Below are 17,323 nucleotides of genomic sequence, written 5' to 3'. Positions count from 1 at the left end.
AATTAATGACAGTTGTTTGCTCATATTTTTATAGAATAAGTTCTACATCGATATGAACGGTTTAACTGTTCCGACTTGTGCACTGCATTTTCTTTCAGCTAATAAAAAGAGGCCCCTACCTGCCAGCCCTTGTCTGCAGTGCGATAGTAGGGGTAGTGTTTGGTGATGTGGGCGTAGATGCCGCTGAGAGTCAGCTGCTTGTCTGGAGCCGAAGAGATGGCCTGGACGATCAGCTGTGCATAGGAATACGGCGGTTTGGACTCATCCTGGACAAACAAGACACAAGAACAAACAAACACACGTCCTTGAAGCCACACCTGACAGGCTTTAAAGGTCTCCTCAGAGGCGTTTAACTTTAGGACTATGTCACTGTCGAGTCTTGACCTTGGGGCTGTCTCCACCAGCTGACTCCCCCCGATGCTCACTTCCCCCGCTTCTCTGCTCAGCAACACTTCGCCTCTGTTCAGAAACAGCCTTCGCAGCGTATTCAGCTGCTAGCTGGAGGTCGGAGGTCACGTTGCGTCCATAGCGGTACCCTGATGAGCCCGCCCCTCGTGGACTGGCTGGACAGGAGTTGGGAACACTGGAACAGAGAAGAAAGAGTCTGTGAGTTAAATTCTTGAAGCGGCTGTATCAAGCTACTTCTGGAAGCGAAACGGCTACCAAGACCTAAACAAGGGGGTGAATGAACCCTCCTGTTATGTGGCGGGTCAATCAGAGCCCTTTCAAAGCAAAAAAAAAAATCTAAAAAGAAAAATTGCTAAAGGTATTTTTTTGGCATGAAATTTCTTCTGCTTGGCTTAATAAGTGTAATCAACATATACAGGGGGTCCTTGACTTATTTCGAAGCTCCATTCCTACAGATTGATGTAAGTTGATTTTTGCCATAAGACAGAACTCCGGAGAAAATGTAAACAAAACCCTTACGTGCAGCACAATATTGATCAGCTCTTCATAAAAGTCACGAATAACAATGACTTTTATGAGTATGAGTCATTTTACAAGACGATAACAGACTATGTTGCACTGGTTTTCCAACTTGATCTAATAATACCAATGTTCATCAGTGTTTCACCTTGTTCAGTATATTTAATTTCACTTCCATGGTGTGTTGCCCTTAAGGCAGAATTATCAATGTACTTTTATTTTGAAAAAGAATTATTTTGAAGTTGTCTGTTGACAGTTGTCACTTCCTGTCTGCTTTTTGATGGTTAGCTTTGCATATGTACGTGCTTTTGTGGATGCATGGCACTCTATTTTGTAAACACCACAGAGGCAATGTCGTAAGTAATTAACTTCATTTTTGGACTTACAGGTTAAGTTAAAAGGATTTATTTACATGTATTTATGTTGTTTTTATTCTGTTTTGTTGCAGTTTTCACTCTGTAATGTGTATCAAGAGCCACAATAAAGAAGTCAAGCTTGCTACGACTCATGATTCATTTTGCAAGCAGGAGTTTAACTAGTTGGATAGCTGCAGCTTTTGCGTTGCAATGAAGACAGTATACATGGAGATGTAATGGCTGTCCTTTTCTTCAAAGCACTGCCATCAGAAGAGCCTGACTTACATTTGAGAGCCATAATGAAGGGCAAAAAGTGACTGTAGCACAATCCAAGGTGGCGTACAACCAGAGAATGTAAACATTCGCTGTGTGATGTCTGCGCCTCTCGCCAACTAGTTCCACGTAACCAGTTCCAACATAACGACGAAATGCCGCAGGGCGAGGACATCGTAAACCGAGGACGCCCTGTACAATCAACGGGGACAAATCCTCATGACTCATTTATGTTGATTTTCAGTGAGCAGGTCAATTTGACCCTGAACAGAAGAGGTGTCTGGTGTTCATTTATCAACATCCCTTCATAAAATGAAAAAAATTCAAAATGTAAAATGATAGTACTTCATATGAACTTCACTCCAATGTACAGTTTCATTTAGCAGATGCTTTTGTCCAAAGCAACGTACATTTGAGAGTAGATACAACACAAGCATGGATCTAGTCAGGAAGTAAACAACCTGGATAAGAGCCATAAAACAAATTCAAGTGTGATAACAGGACTGTGGTGTGTACAGGCAGTGCAGCTGTAATAGGATTTTTTTTAATTAAATTTTTTTTGAGTCTGTCAAGTGCAAAGGTGTTCAGTGAAGAGCTGGGTTTTTAGCCTTTTCTTAAAGGCTGAGAGGGACTCTGCAGATCGAACAGAGTTTGGTAACTCATTCCACCACCAGGGAACCACAGAGGAAAATAGTCTCGCTATTGACTGGCCCTGTTGTGGTGGTTGTATCAGGCGCCTTTTGTTGGCTGAGCGTAGTGAGCGGGAAGAAGTGTAGACCTGAATGAGAGATTTCAGGTAGGAGGGGCTGTTTTCATAGTAGTTTTGTATAGAAGTGTTTGAATTTTATGCGGGCAGCAACTGGAAGCCAGACCGAGCAACAGAGGCCACATGAGCCTTGAAGGTTAGTTGGTCATCGATCATGACACCCAAGTTTCTGTCAGACTTTGTGGGTTTGAGTTGGGTTAATTCAAGCTGGATGTTGATTTCTTGTTGTATAGAGGGACTGGCTGGAATGACAAGAAGCTCAGTCTTGGAGACATTGAGTTGAAGGTGGCGTTTTTTCATCCACGCGAGATATCTGCGAGGCATGCTGAGATCTGGGCAGAGACAGTGTGGTCTTCTGGGGGGAATGACAGGAAGAGCAGGGTATCATCAGCACAGCAATGAGATGAGAAACCAAGGGAGTGGATTATTGCACCAAGTAAGGTTGTGTATATTGAGATGAGGAGGGGACAGAGCACTGACCCTTGAAGAACACCTGTGGATAGTGTGTGCAGTTCAGACACTTCTTCCCTCCAAGATACATTCAAAAGAATTTTTAACATGTATTCTTTATGAAAAATTTGTGAATTATCCTCACTGAATCATGATCTGTGAGAAATAAAGAACACCGTGGCACTAAATATTGAGAGAAATGGATTGTAATGGAGTTAACAATGAGAAATAAACAATGTTTATTGGGATTTTTTGGTTTCTGAAACTTTAGGATAATTAAACATGCCCGGGGTCAAACTGACCCAGGAACAGCAATGATGTTCCTGAGAAACGAACATAACAGAAGGGTTAATCTAAGCAATCAGCATGATGCCGGTACTCGCTACTGCAGATGCTAAGCAACTCACAATATCATTAAGCAGCTCAATTTTCACTGAACATCAGTTAGTTTTTAGACCCTGAGACATATGGTGTCATAGTGGGGAAGACTTTTGCACAAACCCCAGAATTAATGTTGAATTTGATTCTAGGGGACATTAACTTATAAAACACAGCAAACAATGAGGAGTCTAGATTAAACTCAAGTCCAGCAGTCTCCAACCATGGACCGGTTTCAAGCAAGACAGTTTTCTACGGACCGGTCATCGCACAGATAACAAATAATAATCTTTGTTTTTTATTTAAAAAATGTGTCCTAAATGAAGAAAAATAGTTTTTAGTTCTGAATATGGCAGTGACATGAAGACGATCAAGTGATTTTTCAAAATAAAACATCCTGAAAACTCCAGCATCAGTTTCTAAATATGTGAAAACAGTCCCCTTGTCACAACAGATTTTTTTTTTTTAATCACTTAAAAATAATTGCACAAACATGCAGAGATATTTCTGTGAGGGAAGCTAATACTGTAATTACCTAAAAACAAAAAAGTGGGGAAAAAAATGACAATATTAGCTAGTGACTTCAGCTAATATACTGCATGATGCCCTAGTGAAACCAGGAACCAGTAAGCTTTCCTATTTCTAGTCAACATTAATTCTATATGTAATTTTAAAAAGCACTTACCATAATTTCTAGGTGATTTTACACTATCTAAATGCAAACAGCATGTTGACTTTCTCGAACAAATATGAAAAGTAAATGTTGTAAATTCAAAATGATCACAAAATGAACAACAACCTAGAAAGTACTTACTGTCAAGGTCTTCTGTCAGTAAACTAATCAAATAATCATATTTTGGCAAAAATTATACTGTTGACTTTATCTCAGAACTAGATACACATCGTGGAAAGATGCACAAAAGCTTAGAAAATTTGTGTTTCAAGTAAAAAATTATTTTTTAAAAATCACATGATTGATACTGGTTTATGACTTCAGTTGATACACAGTATGAGGGTCTATTAAAACCAGGAGCCAGTAAGTTTTTCTATTCTGTTCAATATTTTAATAAATTCTATATGTAATTTGAAAAAGTATGTATGATCATTTCTTGCTAAATCCAAATATGACAAGTATGTTTTATTATTATAGTGCAACACCATGTTTTAAATTCAAGACTATCCCAAAATAAACAACAATGAGCAGAGATACTTGTAAGGACATCAATCATTAACTAGGTTTTATCTGCTGCCGTTGAGAGAGAAAACAGGGAAATTCAGGGTAATTCATTGCACAGCACACACCTGCTTCTGTTGGTAAACACTGGTTTCTGGGAGAGTCAATGAGCTTTGATTTTCTTCTGGCAACAGAGAGAGCAGTGCACACAGCGAGGGAGTGGATATGTTTGTAGTTTTTGGCTGGAGAAACTAGGCTGCCGGCTCTGTTTTGATCACGGCTCGGTACACTCAGGGTTGAAAAATTCATGAAGACAAGCAAAAACATCTAAAGTTTCTCTGAAACATCTCCACTATAAAAACTGAATTGTCCCTATAACTGTACAAACTTCATTAAAAGTTAAGCGTGTCAACATATGTTATACGATAAAGAAATATATGAATACAGTATGTCTGCTGCAAGCAATGAAAGGCCTAAATAAAATAAGTGACATCTATAAAAACAATGCTTAAAGTGGAATGAGGTTCGAGGCACATTCATACACTGCATTTGGGAGTGTGACAAAACTAAGAAATTCTGTAGGGAGGTAATCAGTTTGATCAGATCCATTTTGTCTGTAAATAATCCAGCAGATTCTAAGATGATGCTGCTACTGTTATATTCGACAGATCTCAATCTAAGATCCAAACAATATAAAGTTATTGATTTCTCAATATTGCAAAAATGGCTAAAACAAGGAACCTAACGCAGGAAACAGGAAACATGCCTGAAGATACAGATTCTCAGCCATGAAGAGTACAGCTGCTGCCAGACAGCCAGGAAGTGCAGATGCAGTCCTTCAGCAGTTGGATACTCTGCAGAAATACAGACGAACCAACAGCCTGGAAGACAATCCAAGATCTGGGCGTTCAAGGGTTTCTTCAGCAAGAAATAACCACATCCTGATCCACAGTGCAGAGAAAACCACTGAATGACATCACAGGAGCTTCAGCAGCAGTGGTCAAACCAAACTGGTGTCCAGCGTTCCACCTGCACTGTACATGGCCGACCTTTAGATCATAGCTTAAGGTCCTACAAGGCTGTCAAGAAGCCCCTGATCAATGACAGACAGAGGTTAGCCCGGCATCGTTGGGCCCAATAACACAAGAACTGGACAGCCAGGAAGAAAGAAGATTCTGTGGTCAGATCAGTCCAGTTTCCAGCTTTATCTTCCTCCTGCTAATGTGAGGGTATGCAGAAGGCCAGACAAAGCATTATCTCCAGCATGTACAGTACCTACTGTCAAGCATGGTGGAGGCAGTATCATGGTTTGGGGATGCATGAGTGTTGCTGGTGTTGGTCATCTCACTGTCTCTGATGGCACATTGAACTCTGCCAAGTATTGCCAACTCAATCCCCGGACATGAGCCCCATAGAAAATCTGTGGTAGATTATCAAAAGGTCTCTTTCAAAGCATAAACAAAACAATTTAGAAGAATTAAAAACAGTAATTCAAGAAGAATGGGACAAGATTATCCCTCAGCGGTGTGAAAGGCTCGTGGGGAACATCCAGCCAGGATTAGAGCTCTACTGTGTGCTAATGGCAGGACTACTAAATATTTCTTTGATGATGTGATGGTCAATTTATTTTTTGTTCAGTTTTGAACACATTCTCTGTTATGTTTACTTTGATACTGACAATGTTGAGAACTGACATACTGAAATTGTCAAGAATTTAGTTTTGTTAGTTTTTCTTGTAAACAATAAAATATCATTTGTATTTGTTTATGTATGATTAGTGCAGCCACACCTTTTGAAACACAAAAAAGATTTTTCCACAAATATTTCATAATAATATTTGAGATTGTGTAAAATTTTAAGGGGGTCTGAAAACTTTTTTCCACTACTGTATATCATTGTTTATATTTTCAGCTCATATTTTCTATTTGTGTATATATTTTCAGTTTCTATTTTTCTATTTCTTTTTATGTCTTATTTTTCGATTTAGCTCATCTTTTCTCCTTGTGTTTAAATTTTTAGTTTACACTTTTAGGACATTTTTCTACTTTTTATATCATATTTTTCTACTTATGTTTATATTTTTAGGTCATATGTTCTACTTATGTAAAAATTTTTAGGTCATATTTTATACCAGCATTTATATTTTTAGTTCATATTTTCTACTTGTGTTTATATGTTTAGTTTATATTTTTAGGTCATATTTTTCTACTAACATTTATATTTTTAGCTCAAATTTTCTACTTATGTTCAGATTTTTAGATCATATTCTCCTTATGTTTATATTTTTAGGTCATTTTTCTACTCAAACTTGAGTAGAATTTTTTTTTTTTTAGAATTTTAGAGATTTTTTGGACATATTTTTATACTTCTGTTTCTATTTTTAGCTCATATTTTCTACTTATGTTTAGATTTTTAGATCATATTCTCCTTATGTTTATATTTTTAAGTCATTTTTCTACTCAAACTTGAGTAGAAATTCTTTTTAGAATTTTAGAGATTTTTCGGACATATTTTTATACTCGTTTCTATTTTTAGCTCATATTTTCTACTTATGTTTATATTATTAGCTCATATTTTTATACTTATTTTTATTTTTCTATTTTTTTAAAAAGTTAAATGTGCCTCACTGAGGGAGCGATGGTCGTCTTTACTTTGCCCCCAACAACCATTTCACCTCCTCTTCATGTGCAGCGTTATTCTAAACAGTTCATTTAAGTTGCCAAACAGGAAAAGCGACTCTTGCCACCCTGCCAAGAGATGCTGTTGGTGTTTAAAGTGGGACCACGTGTTTTTACACAATACTCTCCTGCTGTATGTGCTGCATGTGGGTACTGGTGAGGAAGAGGTGGCGCAACCGGTCTGCCCGAAAAAGGCCACGCTGAAAGTGGTGCAGAGATGCAGGAGCAGAGCGTCTTCACTCTGTTGTGTCCACATGCAGGAGAACAGGAGCTGGTGGCTGAGTGGGAGGGGTGGGGGCTCTCAAAAGGAAACCACGAATGGACGGAAAAACGGCCTACAGGCAAAACAATCTGCCCGACAGCCAATCGCACGCCTCGAGCCGCAGCCATCCCATATAAGGCATGCACACATGGGCCGACATTGGTTGGGGATGTGATGTAGGGCCAGAGCCGGACCTGCAGAGGGCGCACACGCTGTGTATACATTTATAGAGCAGATATTCTCCAGCATGTGTGGGCTTCCATCTCAACCCAAAAACTAGGATATCACCGGAGCAATAAGCTCAAACAGTCTGCAGGCTTTTTGTTCCACTTAGAGGCTAGAAAAGTTGACATATTTTACAACAGCTAGGAAATATTTACTGTATAATCATCATGCATGTTTTTGGTTTAGATAAATGTCCATGTTTGCTTACAAATTATTTCTCTGTGCAACAACGCACTAGTTATTAGACTGTATACTTACACTTTAATTTCTTAGGAAAAGCACATTCTACACTTATACAGTTTCTATTTATGTTTATATTTTTAAGTCATATTTTTCTATTTATAATTATATTTTTAAACATATTTTTATACTAATGCTTATATTTCTCAGGTATGTTTTTCTTCTTATGTTTAGATTTTTAGGATGTATTCTTCTATTTATGTTGATATTTTTAGGTCATATTTTTCTATTTATATTTTTAAGACATATTTTTTTATACTAATGCTTATATTTCTCAGCTATGTTTTTCTTCTTATGTTTAGATTTTTAGGACGTATTCTTCTACTTGTGCTTATATTTTTAGGTTATATATTTTTCTACTGATGTGTATATTTTTAGGACATATATTTCTATTTATGTTTAACTTTTTAGTTAATATTTTTAGGATATGTTTTTCTACATATGTTTATATTTTTAGTTCATGTTTTTCTACTTATGTTTATATTTTTATGACATTTTTCTACTTATATTTATTTTTAGGATATTTTTTCTGCTTATGCTTATTTTGTAGGACATAGTTTTCTACTATTTTTATGTCATATTTTCCTACTTATGTTTATATTTTTAGTTAATATTTTTCTACTTACGTTAGTATTACCTCGGGATCAACGGTGATTTGTAATAATTGCGGAGGATGTCTGTGGTCTTAATCCCAGGTGAATTTGTCATGTCTGTAACTTACAAAGTAAAAATTCCACCTACCATATTTTGCCAAACACCAGCATCCTGTGATAATACTAGTTCCGTGAGAATTTGCATCTCAATGATTGGGGGATATTTTTTGTTTGTTTGTTTGTTTTATTGCACACCTTTTTCTACCTCTTTTTTTGAAGTATGGAGACTGCAGTGGAAATTATTGACAGCATTTTAAGTGCAAATGCAGGAGTAGGCCTGTACACAACAGGCCTATGGACCATTCGCAGAAACGGCAAAATCAGATCAACAAGAAGGGGTAAATTTGGGAGGACATCGAGATAGATGACATGCGTAGCAGCTAGGGCTGGACCCGAACATCCGAATATTCAGCTCCTTCCTCCATTTGCCCACCGTGCCGGACGTTACGGACCAAACCGAATATTTGGCTCGTTCCAGGCTGTAATGTCAGTAAATTCAAGTAAAGTACAGACTTTGCTGATCTCGTGTGAATGCACTGCAAGAAACACAGACGCTGGGGGGCAAGTCACAAATTACCAGAGATCCCCACACACATATTTACATACTTATGTACTATTCACACGGGATTAGTATTACCTGGGGATCTCTGGTAATTTGTGAATTACTCCAGGACATCTGTGTTTCTTTAACCGCATTGGCACGGGATAAGCAAAGTCTGTATTTTACTCGAATTTACTGATATTACAGCCCGGATATGATGTCAAATCTGTGCAGGTCACAACATCCGCTGTTGTCACATCCATGTGCAAAGTGGTCGGTGGCTACACACAAAAAAATACAGACACCGGTCTCGCGAATAAACATTAAAAGCCTATGTTATAACAACGCTACTGTTAGGGTCTCGTTAGGTTTGGGCACAAAAACCACTAGGTTAGGTTTATGGAAAGCTTGTGGTTCGGGTTAAAATGATCACTTTTAACATGGTATACAGTTGTCATGGCAACAGTAAATATGTCAAAGCAGCAAGGTGACCTGAGAACAGCGGGCAGCGTTGTCGGGATAACGGGCCGTCAGGGCGATTGGATTCAGCCTGGTGAAAGATATGCTGACCGCATGCTGCTACGCATCTCATCCATCTCTATATCCTCCCAGATGTCACTCTTCTTGTTGATCTGATTTCGCCATGTCTGTGAAGGCTCCACAGGCCTGTTGTGTATCGGACTACTCCTGCATTTGCTCCTAAAATGTCGTCAATAATTTCCACCACAGCCTCCATAATTTAACCTAGAAAGATGTAGAAAAAGACGTGCAATAAAAAACAACTAAAATACCCCCCAGTCACCGAGATGCAGATTCGCACGGGACTAGTATTATCCCAGGACGTCGGTGTTTGGCGAAATATAGTAGGTAATTTGTGGGGGAATTATTACTTTCCCAATTACCGACATGGCGCATTCACACAGGATTAAGATCACCGACCTCCTCGTTAATTACTACAAATCACCAGAGGACCCCAGGTAATAGTACTCCCGTGCGAACAGGGCTTTAGGTCATATTTTTCTACTTATTTTTTCAAGGTTTTTGGACCTCTTAGCCTTTACCATAGTTTGAAAGTGGAGAGACAGGAATCGTGGGGAGAAGAGTGGGGGAAGGACATGCAGCAAATGGCCATGAGTCGGACTCAAACCCATGACCCTGTTTATGGTTCACTCGCTCAACCAGTTGAGCTACAGGGGCACCCAACTGTTTGTATTTCTGACTTTGAATGGGAGCAACTGTAGCATAAGCATCAATAAAGTATTTCTGATTTTGATTTACTTGAACGGTTCACTCTTTTTTAGTATTCTCCCTTCACTGATTTCCACTTAATAAATTAAAGGCACACTTTCACTGAAGTGTGAAATATAATATGCTCATGTTTAACTCATACATTATCAAATTTCCTTTGACAGACATTTTCTCTTGCCAACTTTATTAAATAACTGACTTCTAATTTGGTGAATCCTGTTCATGTAGTGTGTTTCTTTGTTTCTTATTCACATTTATCATCTGTGTACTTGCCAAAGTGTGCTGTGTTTATTTTTTTCTTACACTGAAGGGAGTCGATTGTTTAAGTCTACAGCTTATTCTCCTGTTGCTCTTTTATTTGTTTTATCTGTTTGTCATTTATGCTTAGTGCTGAAACGAAGTTCCATTATTCAATTCAATTTTATTTATACAGCACAGATTCACAACAAGTCATCTCACAGCACTTCACATAATAATGTACAGATCCTATGAATTATAAACAGAGAATATAAACCCAACAATCCGTAGACTAAACTGACTAATCAGTTGGTAAGCTTTCCTATTTCTACTCAACATTATACTGTATGTCATTTGAAAAAGCACTCATAATTTTTCGCTGATTTAACAATATCTAAAAGCAATCAGCATACTGATTTTCTCTAACAAATACGAAAAGTAATATTAAGTACAGTGCAACACCTTGCTTTAAAATCAAAATGATCACAAAATGAACAACAACTATTATCAGAAATACTTGTAAGTACATCAATTATTAACAAGATTTTATCTGCTGCCGCTGAGAGACAAAACAGGGAAAAGCCAGTAACTTATTACTACAACCAAGTCTAAATAATCTGCTTTGCATTTATAAAGTGTACGTGTTACATGTGGTGTTTGTACTCATCATAGTGCTGTTTGCATCGTGGTGTGTGTCGATGGGTTACCTGATGGTGCCTGTGGGCGACGGCAGCGGCGAGCCAAACGCCCTGATGTGCTCTTCATGCTGCTGCACTGTAGGAATGCTGATTTTAAGAGGGGAAATGTGTGGCAGGAGCTGGCGAGGGGGAAGAGAGGGCTGCTCCTTCTCTCTGTGCTCCACTACCTCCAGGAGTGACATGAACTGGATCTTAATTACTGTGCTGGGAAAACGAAACACACACCTAGAGAGCAGGACAGCCGGAGGGGGAGAGATGGTGGACACCACAAGAGAGAGCACACAAACCAAATCAGATTCTCTTCTGCATGACTTTTCATAAAACGTATCGTAGCAACTACATAGCAACTCTTCTGGACTTTAAAATCATCACACCGTCTTCCTCAGGGATGAGAGTTTGCTCTGTTGTTGTCATAGACATATGGACTTGTCTTAATACTCTAAAAGGGAAAATACAAATTTGAACAATCATAGCACCATGACAATGGAGCAAACTCCATTTGCCGAGGAAGATGATATGATAGAACTGAAACCGAGAGAGCAGCTACTAAATGGGTCTAGTGCAGAGATTATTTTGTCAACTACTGCCTCCATGGACAAGAATAAACATCCAAACTTGATATTGTTAAATGTCGTTAGTAGCACACAGTGGGTAGCAAATCTGTCAGAGAAGACAAAATACTAACATTTGTCTTCTGGAATTATAAATATTAAACAATAAAGTAAGCCCCCCTACCATGTAATTACAGGGTTAGTGTAAACTTAACACAAAACCAACTGGTCTCCATTTCCTTTCTCCTGTGCTTTCAGCAGGTTTGGACAACTGTCCCAATAAAAGCAAGGATCAGTCAGAGGTCCAAATTAGTTCAAGTCTAAACAAAGCTCTTGAAAATAATTAGAATGTCTGGTGTGAAAGATTTGTTTTACAATGGAACCTTAATGACTGATGTAAACAGTTTTCTTTTTTCCCAGCACATACAGACAGCATGGTTGTGTATTCAGTGCAGCCTTTTTTAATCTTTTGAGTGCAACCATCTTATCTGCTCTACTATGATGATTGTGTCTTTGAGCAACACACCGAAGCCCTACTCACTCTCAGGCTCAGACCTCCCGCTGTAGAGGAACTGAAGAAAAGAAAATATTCACACAGGATCACTTATGTGCTGTCGGCTGTTCCAACCCCAGTCTATGAGAAAAATACAGAAGAATGTTCTGTCTTTTCACTGTGATTTGTTTTCTGAAAGACTGCAGCTGTCAATCCAACACTGGATCCATGAACACTGCTCACAGCTGTCCATGCCTATAGCACACTGTCCTCAACAACCAACTGTCTGTGCAAGAGGAGCACCAGTGAGGGAAGAAAGAGGCCTGTGGCAACTCTGCATGAGCTACAGGCTTCCACAGCGGAGATAAAGGAGATTGTGCATACAGCTTTCATGTCTTTCCTCCATCGGCCTCAGATGAATGCCAGAGTAGCAAAGAGAAAGCCACTGTTGAAAGAACTCACATGACACTTCAAGTAGTGTTTGTTAAAGGGAACATAGAAGAGTCTGAAAAAACACAGACAAAAATTCAGCAAAAATACAAAAACTGGCAAGAAAATCTGCAAAAGAACTACGACTTGAAAGAAGATTTACTATACAGCAATGTAATGAAAGGAAAAATCTTAACAAAAAGTACTACAGGTCTCAGTTCAATCCAGGAATTGAAACGTAGTCATTGTCCCACTAGAGAAATTTGACAAAGCTTAAACAGTTATTCAAAGAAAACTGAAAAACTGTCAGATTTCAGGTAAATCAGTACGATGGAGATCAAACCAAGGCGGCAACATTTAGCTAACTGATTCCCCAGCTAAATGTCAGTTTTTTATTTATTTTACTGGCAAATAAATTTTAAAAAATGTTAATCAGTTGATCATTTTATCTCAATTTTCTGGTGAAAAAAATTAAACATTTACTGATTCCAAACTGTCATATGAGAGGACTTAAGTGTTTTTAGCTTTAAATGATGATAAACTGAATATCCTAGAGTTTGGGAATTCAGGAATTAAAACAAACATTTTGAAGACACCATGTATGGTTCTGGTAACTCTATGCTGATTGGTGAACCCTCCTCATTTAGTGCGATTTTATTGACATTTATCATTGTTAAATTTGGCTTTATTTGTTCTAAATTGAAGGTAGCCCACTGCATAGGTCTGTAACTTCTTTCGTTGCTGTATTTTTCTGCAGTCTCCTTAATTTTAATTTGTATTTAGTGCTGCAGTGAAATCCATTATAGATTCCTCTGCAGATTACTTCTAATAATTTGGTCTACATATTAAAAAGTCCAACAAAAGACTGATTATAATTTTCTAAATCTGAAGCTCTTTTGTGTAAGACACAGCCCAACAGTAAAGAAACTCTATTTATTGTCACATAAAAGAGATAAAGGCAGAGCAAATTGAGAGAAGCTGGAATGGTGGAGGGTTCTGCAATTTTTCTTTTTTGTAAAATTGAATTATCAAAATAGCTAGGGTTCTGTCAGTAAACTAGAAAGTGAATACTACTGACTCACAACTGGAGACTCAATCAAAATACACATTAAAACTTCAAAAGCATAGTAGTGAGTTTGAACCGACAAACCCATTCACTGATAATCTGTTCACAATAAATTACATAAAAATATGTTACAAATAATTCTACAAAGTTGCCATCTCTCATATGAATGGGTTTGGTGTTTTGTTTTCCTGCATGATGATAAACTGAACATCTTTTGGCATTTTGAAGACACCACCTCAGCTTTGACAAATTGCCATGGTCTTCTTAAAAAAACTAAAGTAAGAAAATTTTCAAGAAAATAAATGTCAGATTAATTATGAATGGAAAATAGCAGTTAGTCACAGTAATGGAATAAAACTAATAACTAAGTGGATGAATACTTATGCAGGCAACTATTTTGTGTAATCTGTAGAGATTTACAGATTAAAACTGTAAAAATGATCATAAGGATTGCTCTGTTGCCGTCGTCCAGATACTACTCTGTAATCCTGAGAGAACCTCCAAGCCCAAAACAAGCGGGGAGAGGGGAGGTGGGGGGCGCTGCCTTGTTGGCCTTGTTTTTTTATGTCTTGTGTTTACTCCATGTGCTCTTGCAATGAGGATATCATTCCAGCTCGCACTTCCTGTTCAATGCACGACACACCCCTAAACAGTGTTGACAGCCAATCAGAGAGGACACACACACAGCTATATCTATACCTCCACACCTTTACGCACACATTTAAAGTCAGTGTATTAAGTTTAAAATATTACCTCTGTATTAAATAAATCAGTGAAGACATAAATGTAACAGTGGAGCAACAACAATGAAAGTAAAACTACATTTAGACGCCACATGGTTCCTCTAACATAACCAAAGCATATTTCATGCTTCGACAAAACCGAACAAACCACTCCGCGCAAGACTTATGAGCGGAGCTGTCGTATGTGCGTTTGTTTACATTAATGTTAACGCGATGGTGACACGTTGGCTAACAGCTAGCTAACACTGTAGCTAGCGCTGCAGCTAACATAATCACCCTGTAAACTGTTGACACACGGCTTTGACCAGCGGCCACAAGGCACTCGTGTAAAAATATATATACATGTATAAAGTTTTAACGTCGACTACTTTACGAGATGACAATACGCCCCTGTGTGAAACGTCAACCAACGGTACCAATTTCTAGAAGTATTTGCTAACTAGCTTGCCGTAGTGTTTGTCGGTAGGCCAAATAGAAATGAGGCTAAGTGCTAACGGCTAAAACTAGCTAGGCTGATCCAGCGGGGTGACGGTTCCATTAATGGCCTCCTGATAATAGAACAATTTCAGTTTCGTTGTGAATTACAGAGGAGACATTCTGGCTCATTATATATTATTATTATTATTATTATTATTATTATTATTATAGCTCCACTTTCTAAACCGGGGTTACTGTACGACACTAAACCGCTTCAACAGCGGTGTCATGACAAACTTTGTATCCATGTCAAAATCCATCCTGGTTGAATGTTGAGGTCGTTGTGTTTAAAATGTTTAAACATAAAAGTGTTTATAAATCTACAGTTTGCACTAAAACTAGCAAAATATCCCACGTGAGGAAATATGGTTCACAAACAAAAGTACGGATGTTGTTTTAGTGCTTAATTCAATCGTTGGTGTCCACTGCCGGGGCCACACTTAAAACGGGTACCAAACATACCATGACATGTGCTGGGTTGTGTGTGGGTCAGTGCATTAAGTGGACATACAGCTCGGGGAGCCGGTCGACTGTGGCTAAGCTAGCCGACTGGCTGCACTCACTCTCTGGGTAATGGCAGCGGCGGCGCCCCCCTGCGCTGGAACACCCCATCCACGAACACGCCGTTCTTGCCTAGGCATCGGAGGGAGAAACCGCTCGCCTCGTCGTAGGTGATCTGCAGGTGTCGCCGCGAAATGAAGCTCGAGTGGCCCATGTTGATGTCCACGGAGCCGTGAGACGAGTTCCGGCCTATGGTGACCGTCCTCTGGCGCATGACAAACTCAAAGTCCCGGCCCTCCAGCCTGGCCAGGGCCTTCGATGGAGAAGAGGCAAGCCGCACAGGAAGGATCCCGGCGTCGGTGCGGGCTTCCATCATCGGAGGGCCCAGGAGGGCGAGCGACGGCTGGTGATACGCGTGCGAGGTCACCGCGACGCGCACGGGGCTGCAGGGCGCCGACTGTAACGCAAGCAGGGCTCGAGCTCCGGTGTCGTCCCGGTAGTCTGCCATCTTCTTTCGGAGGGTCAACACACTCACACACTTTACTTCTCGCGCACACTGAGTTGCAACGTGAGAGTTTTCGGCCAGGGCACTTGTTCGCTCCGAGGCTGACGGAACAACATGGAGTCCGGGTCGGGGAAAGACCGGGAGCGGACGCTCTGGGAACCGGACTGGTGGTGCGTTCAGGGACGCCTCGTAACCAGCACACACGGACAAAATAGCTGTACTCAAGGATTTTTTTTTTGTGTCATTTTAATTTCATATCACTGTCACAGAATAACACTGAAATGTCGTCTCCGATCTGCAGAGTCCACATTCATTAAAAAGAGCGAATTATATAAACTAAAACCGAAAATTTCCATTACAAATACACATATGTGCATACACTACTAGTCAGAAGTTTGAACTTTCTCATTCAATGGTTTTTCTTTATTTTCATGACTATTTACATTGTAGATTCTCACTGAAGGCATCAGAACTAGGAATTAACACATATGGAATTATGTAGTTAACAAAACAGTGTGAAATAAGTCAAAACATGTTTTGTTTTTTTTATTTTAGATTCTTCAACATAGCCACCCTTGGCTCTGATTACGGCTTTTACACACTCTTGGCATTCTCTCAATGAGCTTCATGAGGTAGTCCCCTGAAATGGTTACAGGTGTGCCTTGTCACAGTTAACTTGTGGAATTTCTTGCCTTCTTAATGGGGTTGGGACCATCAGTTGTGTTGAACAGAAGTCAGGTTGGTACACAGCTCTGTTTGACAACTGTTGGAATCCATGTTATGGCAAGATCCAATCTGCAAAGTACAGAGAAACGATAGTCCATCATTACTTTAAGATCTGAAGGTCAGTCAGTTTGGAAAATTGCAATTTTAAAAAAATGTGAGATAGGGGCATGGCATCACTGTAACTATGACTACAAGTGCAGCCTGCTCACGATCACATGATTGCAGTCCAACTACAAATCGACCACTGTGGACTTATCGGACTTACTCGTCAGAAATGATACAAGGAAGTATTGATTAAATTGTGGGGGTGTTTCTGAGTCCCATTATTTCCCGTCACCCACTAGATACTTAGGTCACGTGATTTGGTATTTATACATAACATACACATGCATAACACACGCCTGTGCTCACGCAAGGTCATTTTGTTTGTGGGTGCATCTTTATTAAATGGCCATATTCTGTGTTGCTGTGTTTTCTGATCATCAAAAGCTAATAAAAAATGCTGTATTTCTACAAAAATATGCTACATACATTCAAGTTATACACTTTAATTCTAGTTTTCATATTGCATCTTGTATTTTACAATACTGTATTTTACTGTATGGATAAGTACAATTTTGATATGGTGAGTTTACATTTGGATATGTACACATGACATACTCATTATTACTCCGTCAAGGAATGCAGCGGAGTTACGTGACAATCAGTGTACATTTGTCTGTTAGC

General features: G+C 39.0%; 1 protein-coding gene across 1 annotated transcript in view; it reads right to left on the bottom strand.

The window, feature by feature from the left end:
* Window positions 1–16,002, bottom strand: part of foxk1 (forkhead box K1) — a 28,797-nt gene extending 12,795 nt beyond the window's left edge. Inside the window, exons 1-4 of the mRNA XM_023267737.3 lie at window positions 15,429–16,002; window positions 11,116–11,331; window positions 385–583; window positions 120–266 (exon numbers count right to left, since the gene is read on the bottom strand). Coding sequence (XP_023123505.2) covers window positions 120–266; window positions 385–583; window positions 11,116–11,331; window positions 15,429–15,874 — 1,008 coding nt within the window. The 5' untranslated portion in view covers window positions 15,875–16,002. The remainder of the gene's footprint in view (window positions 1–119; window positions 267–384; window positions 584–11,115; window positions 11,332–15,428) is intronic.
* Window positions 16,003–17,323: the final 1,321 nt, after the last annotated feature.

This window comes from Amphiprion ocellaris, chromosome 4 (assembly GCF_022539595.1).
Source record: "Amphiprion ocellaris isolate individual 3 ecotype Okinawa chromosome 4, ASM2253959v1, whole genome shotgun sequence".
Classification (NCBI taxonomy): domain Eukaryota; kingdom Metazoa; phylum Chordata; class Actinopteri; family Pomacentridae; genus Amphiprion; species Amphiprion ocellaris.
This window is presented reverse-complemented; position numbering and strand designations above follow the sequence as displayed.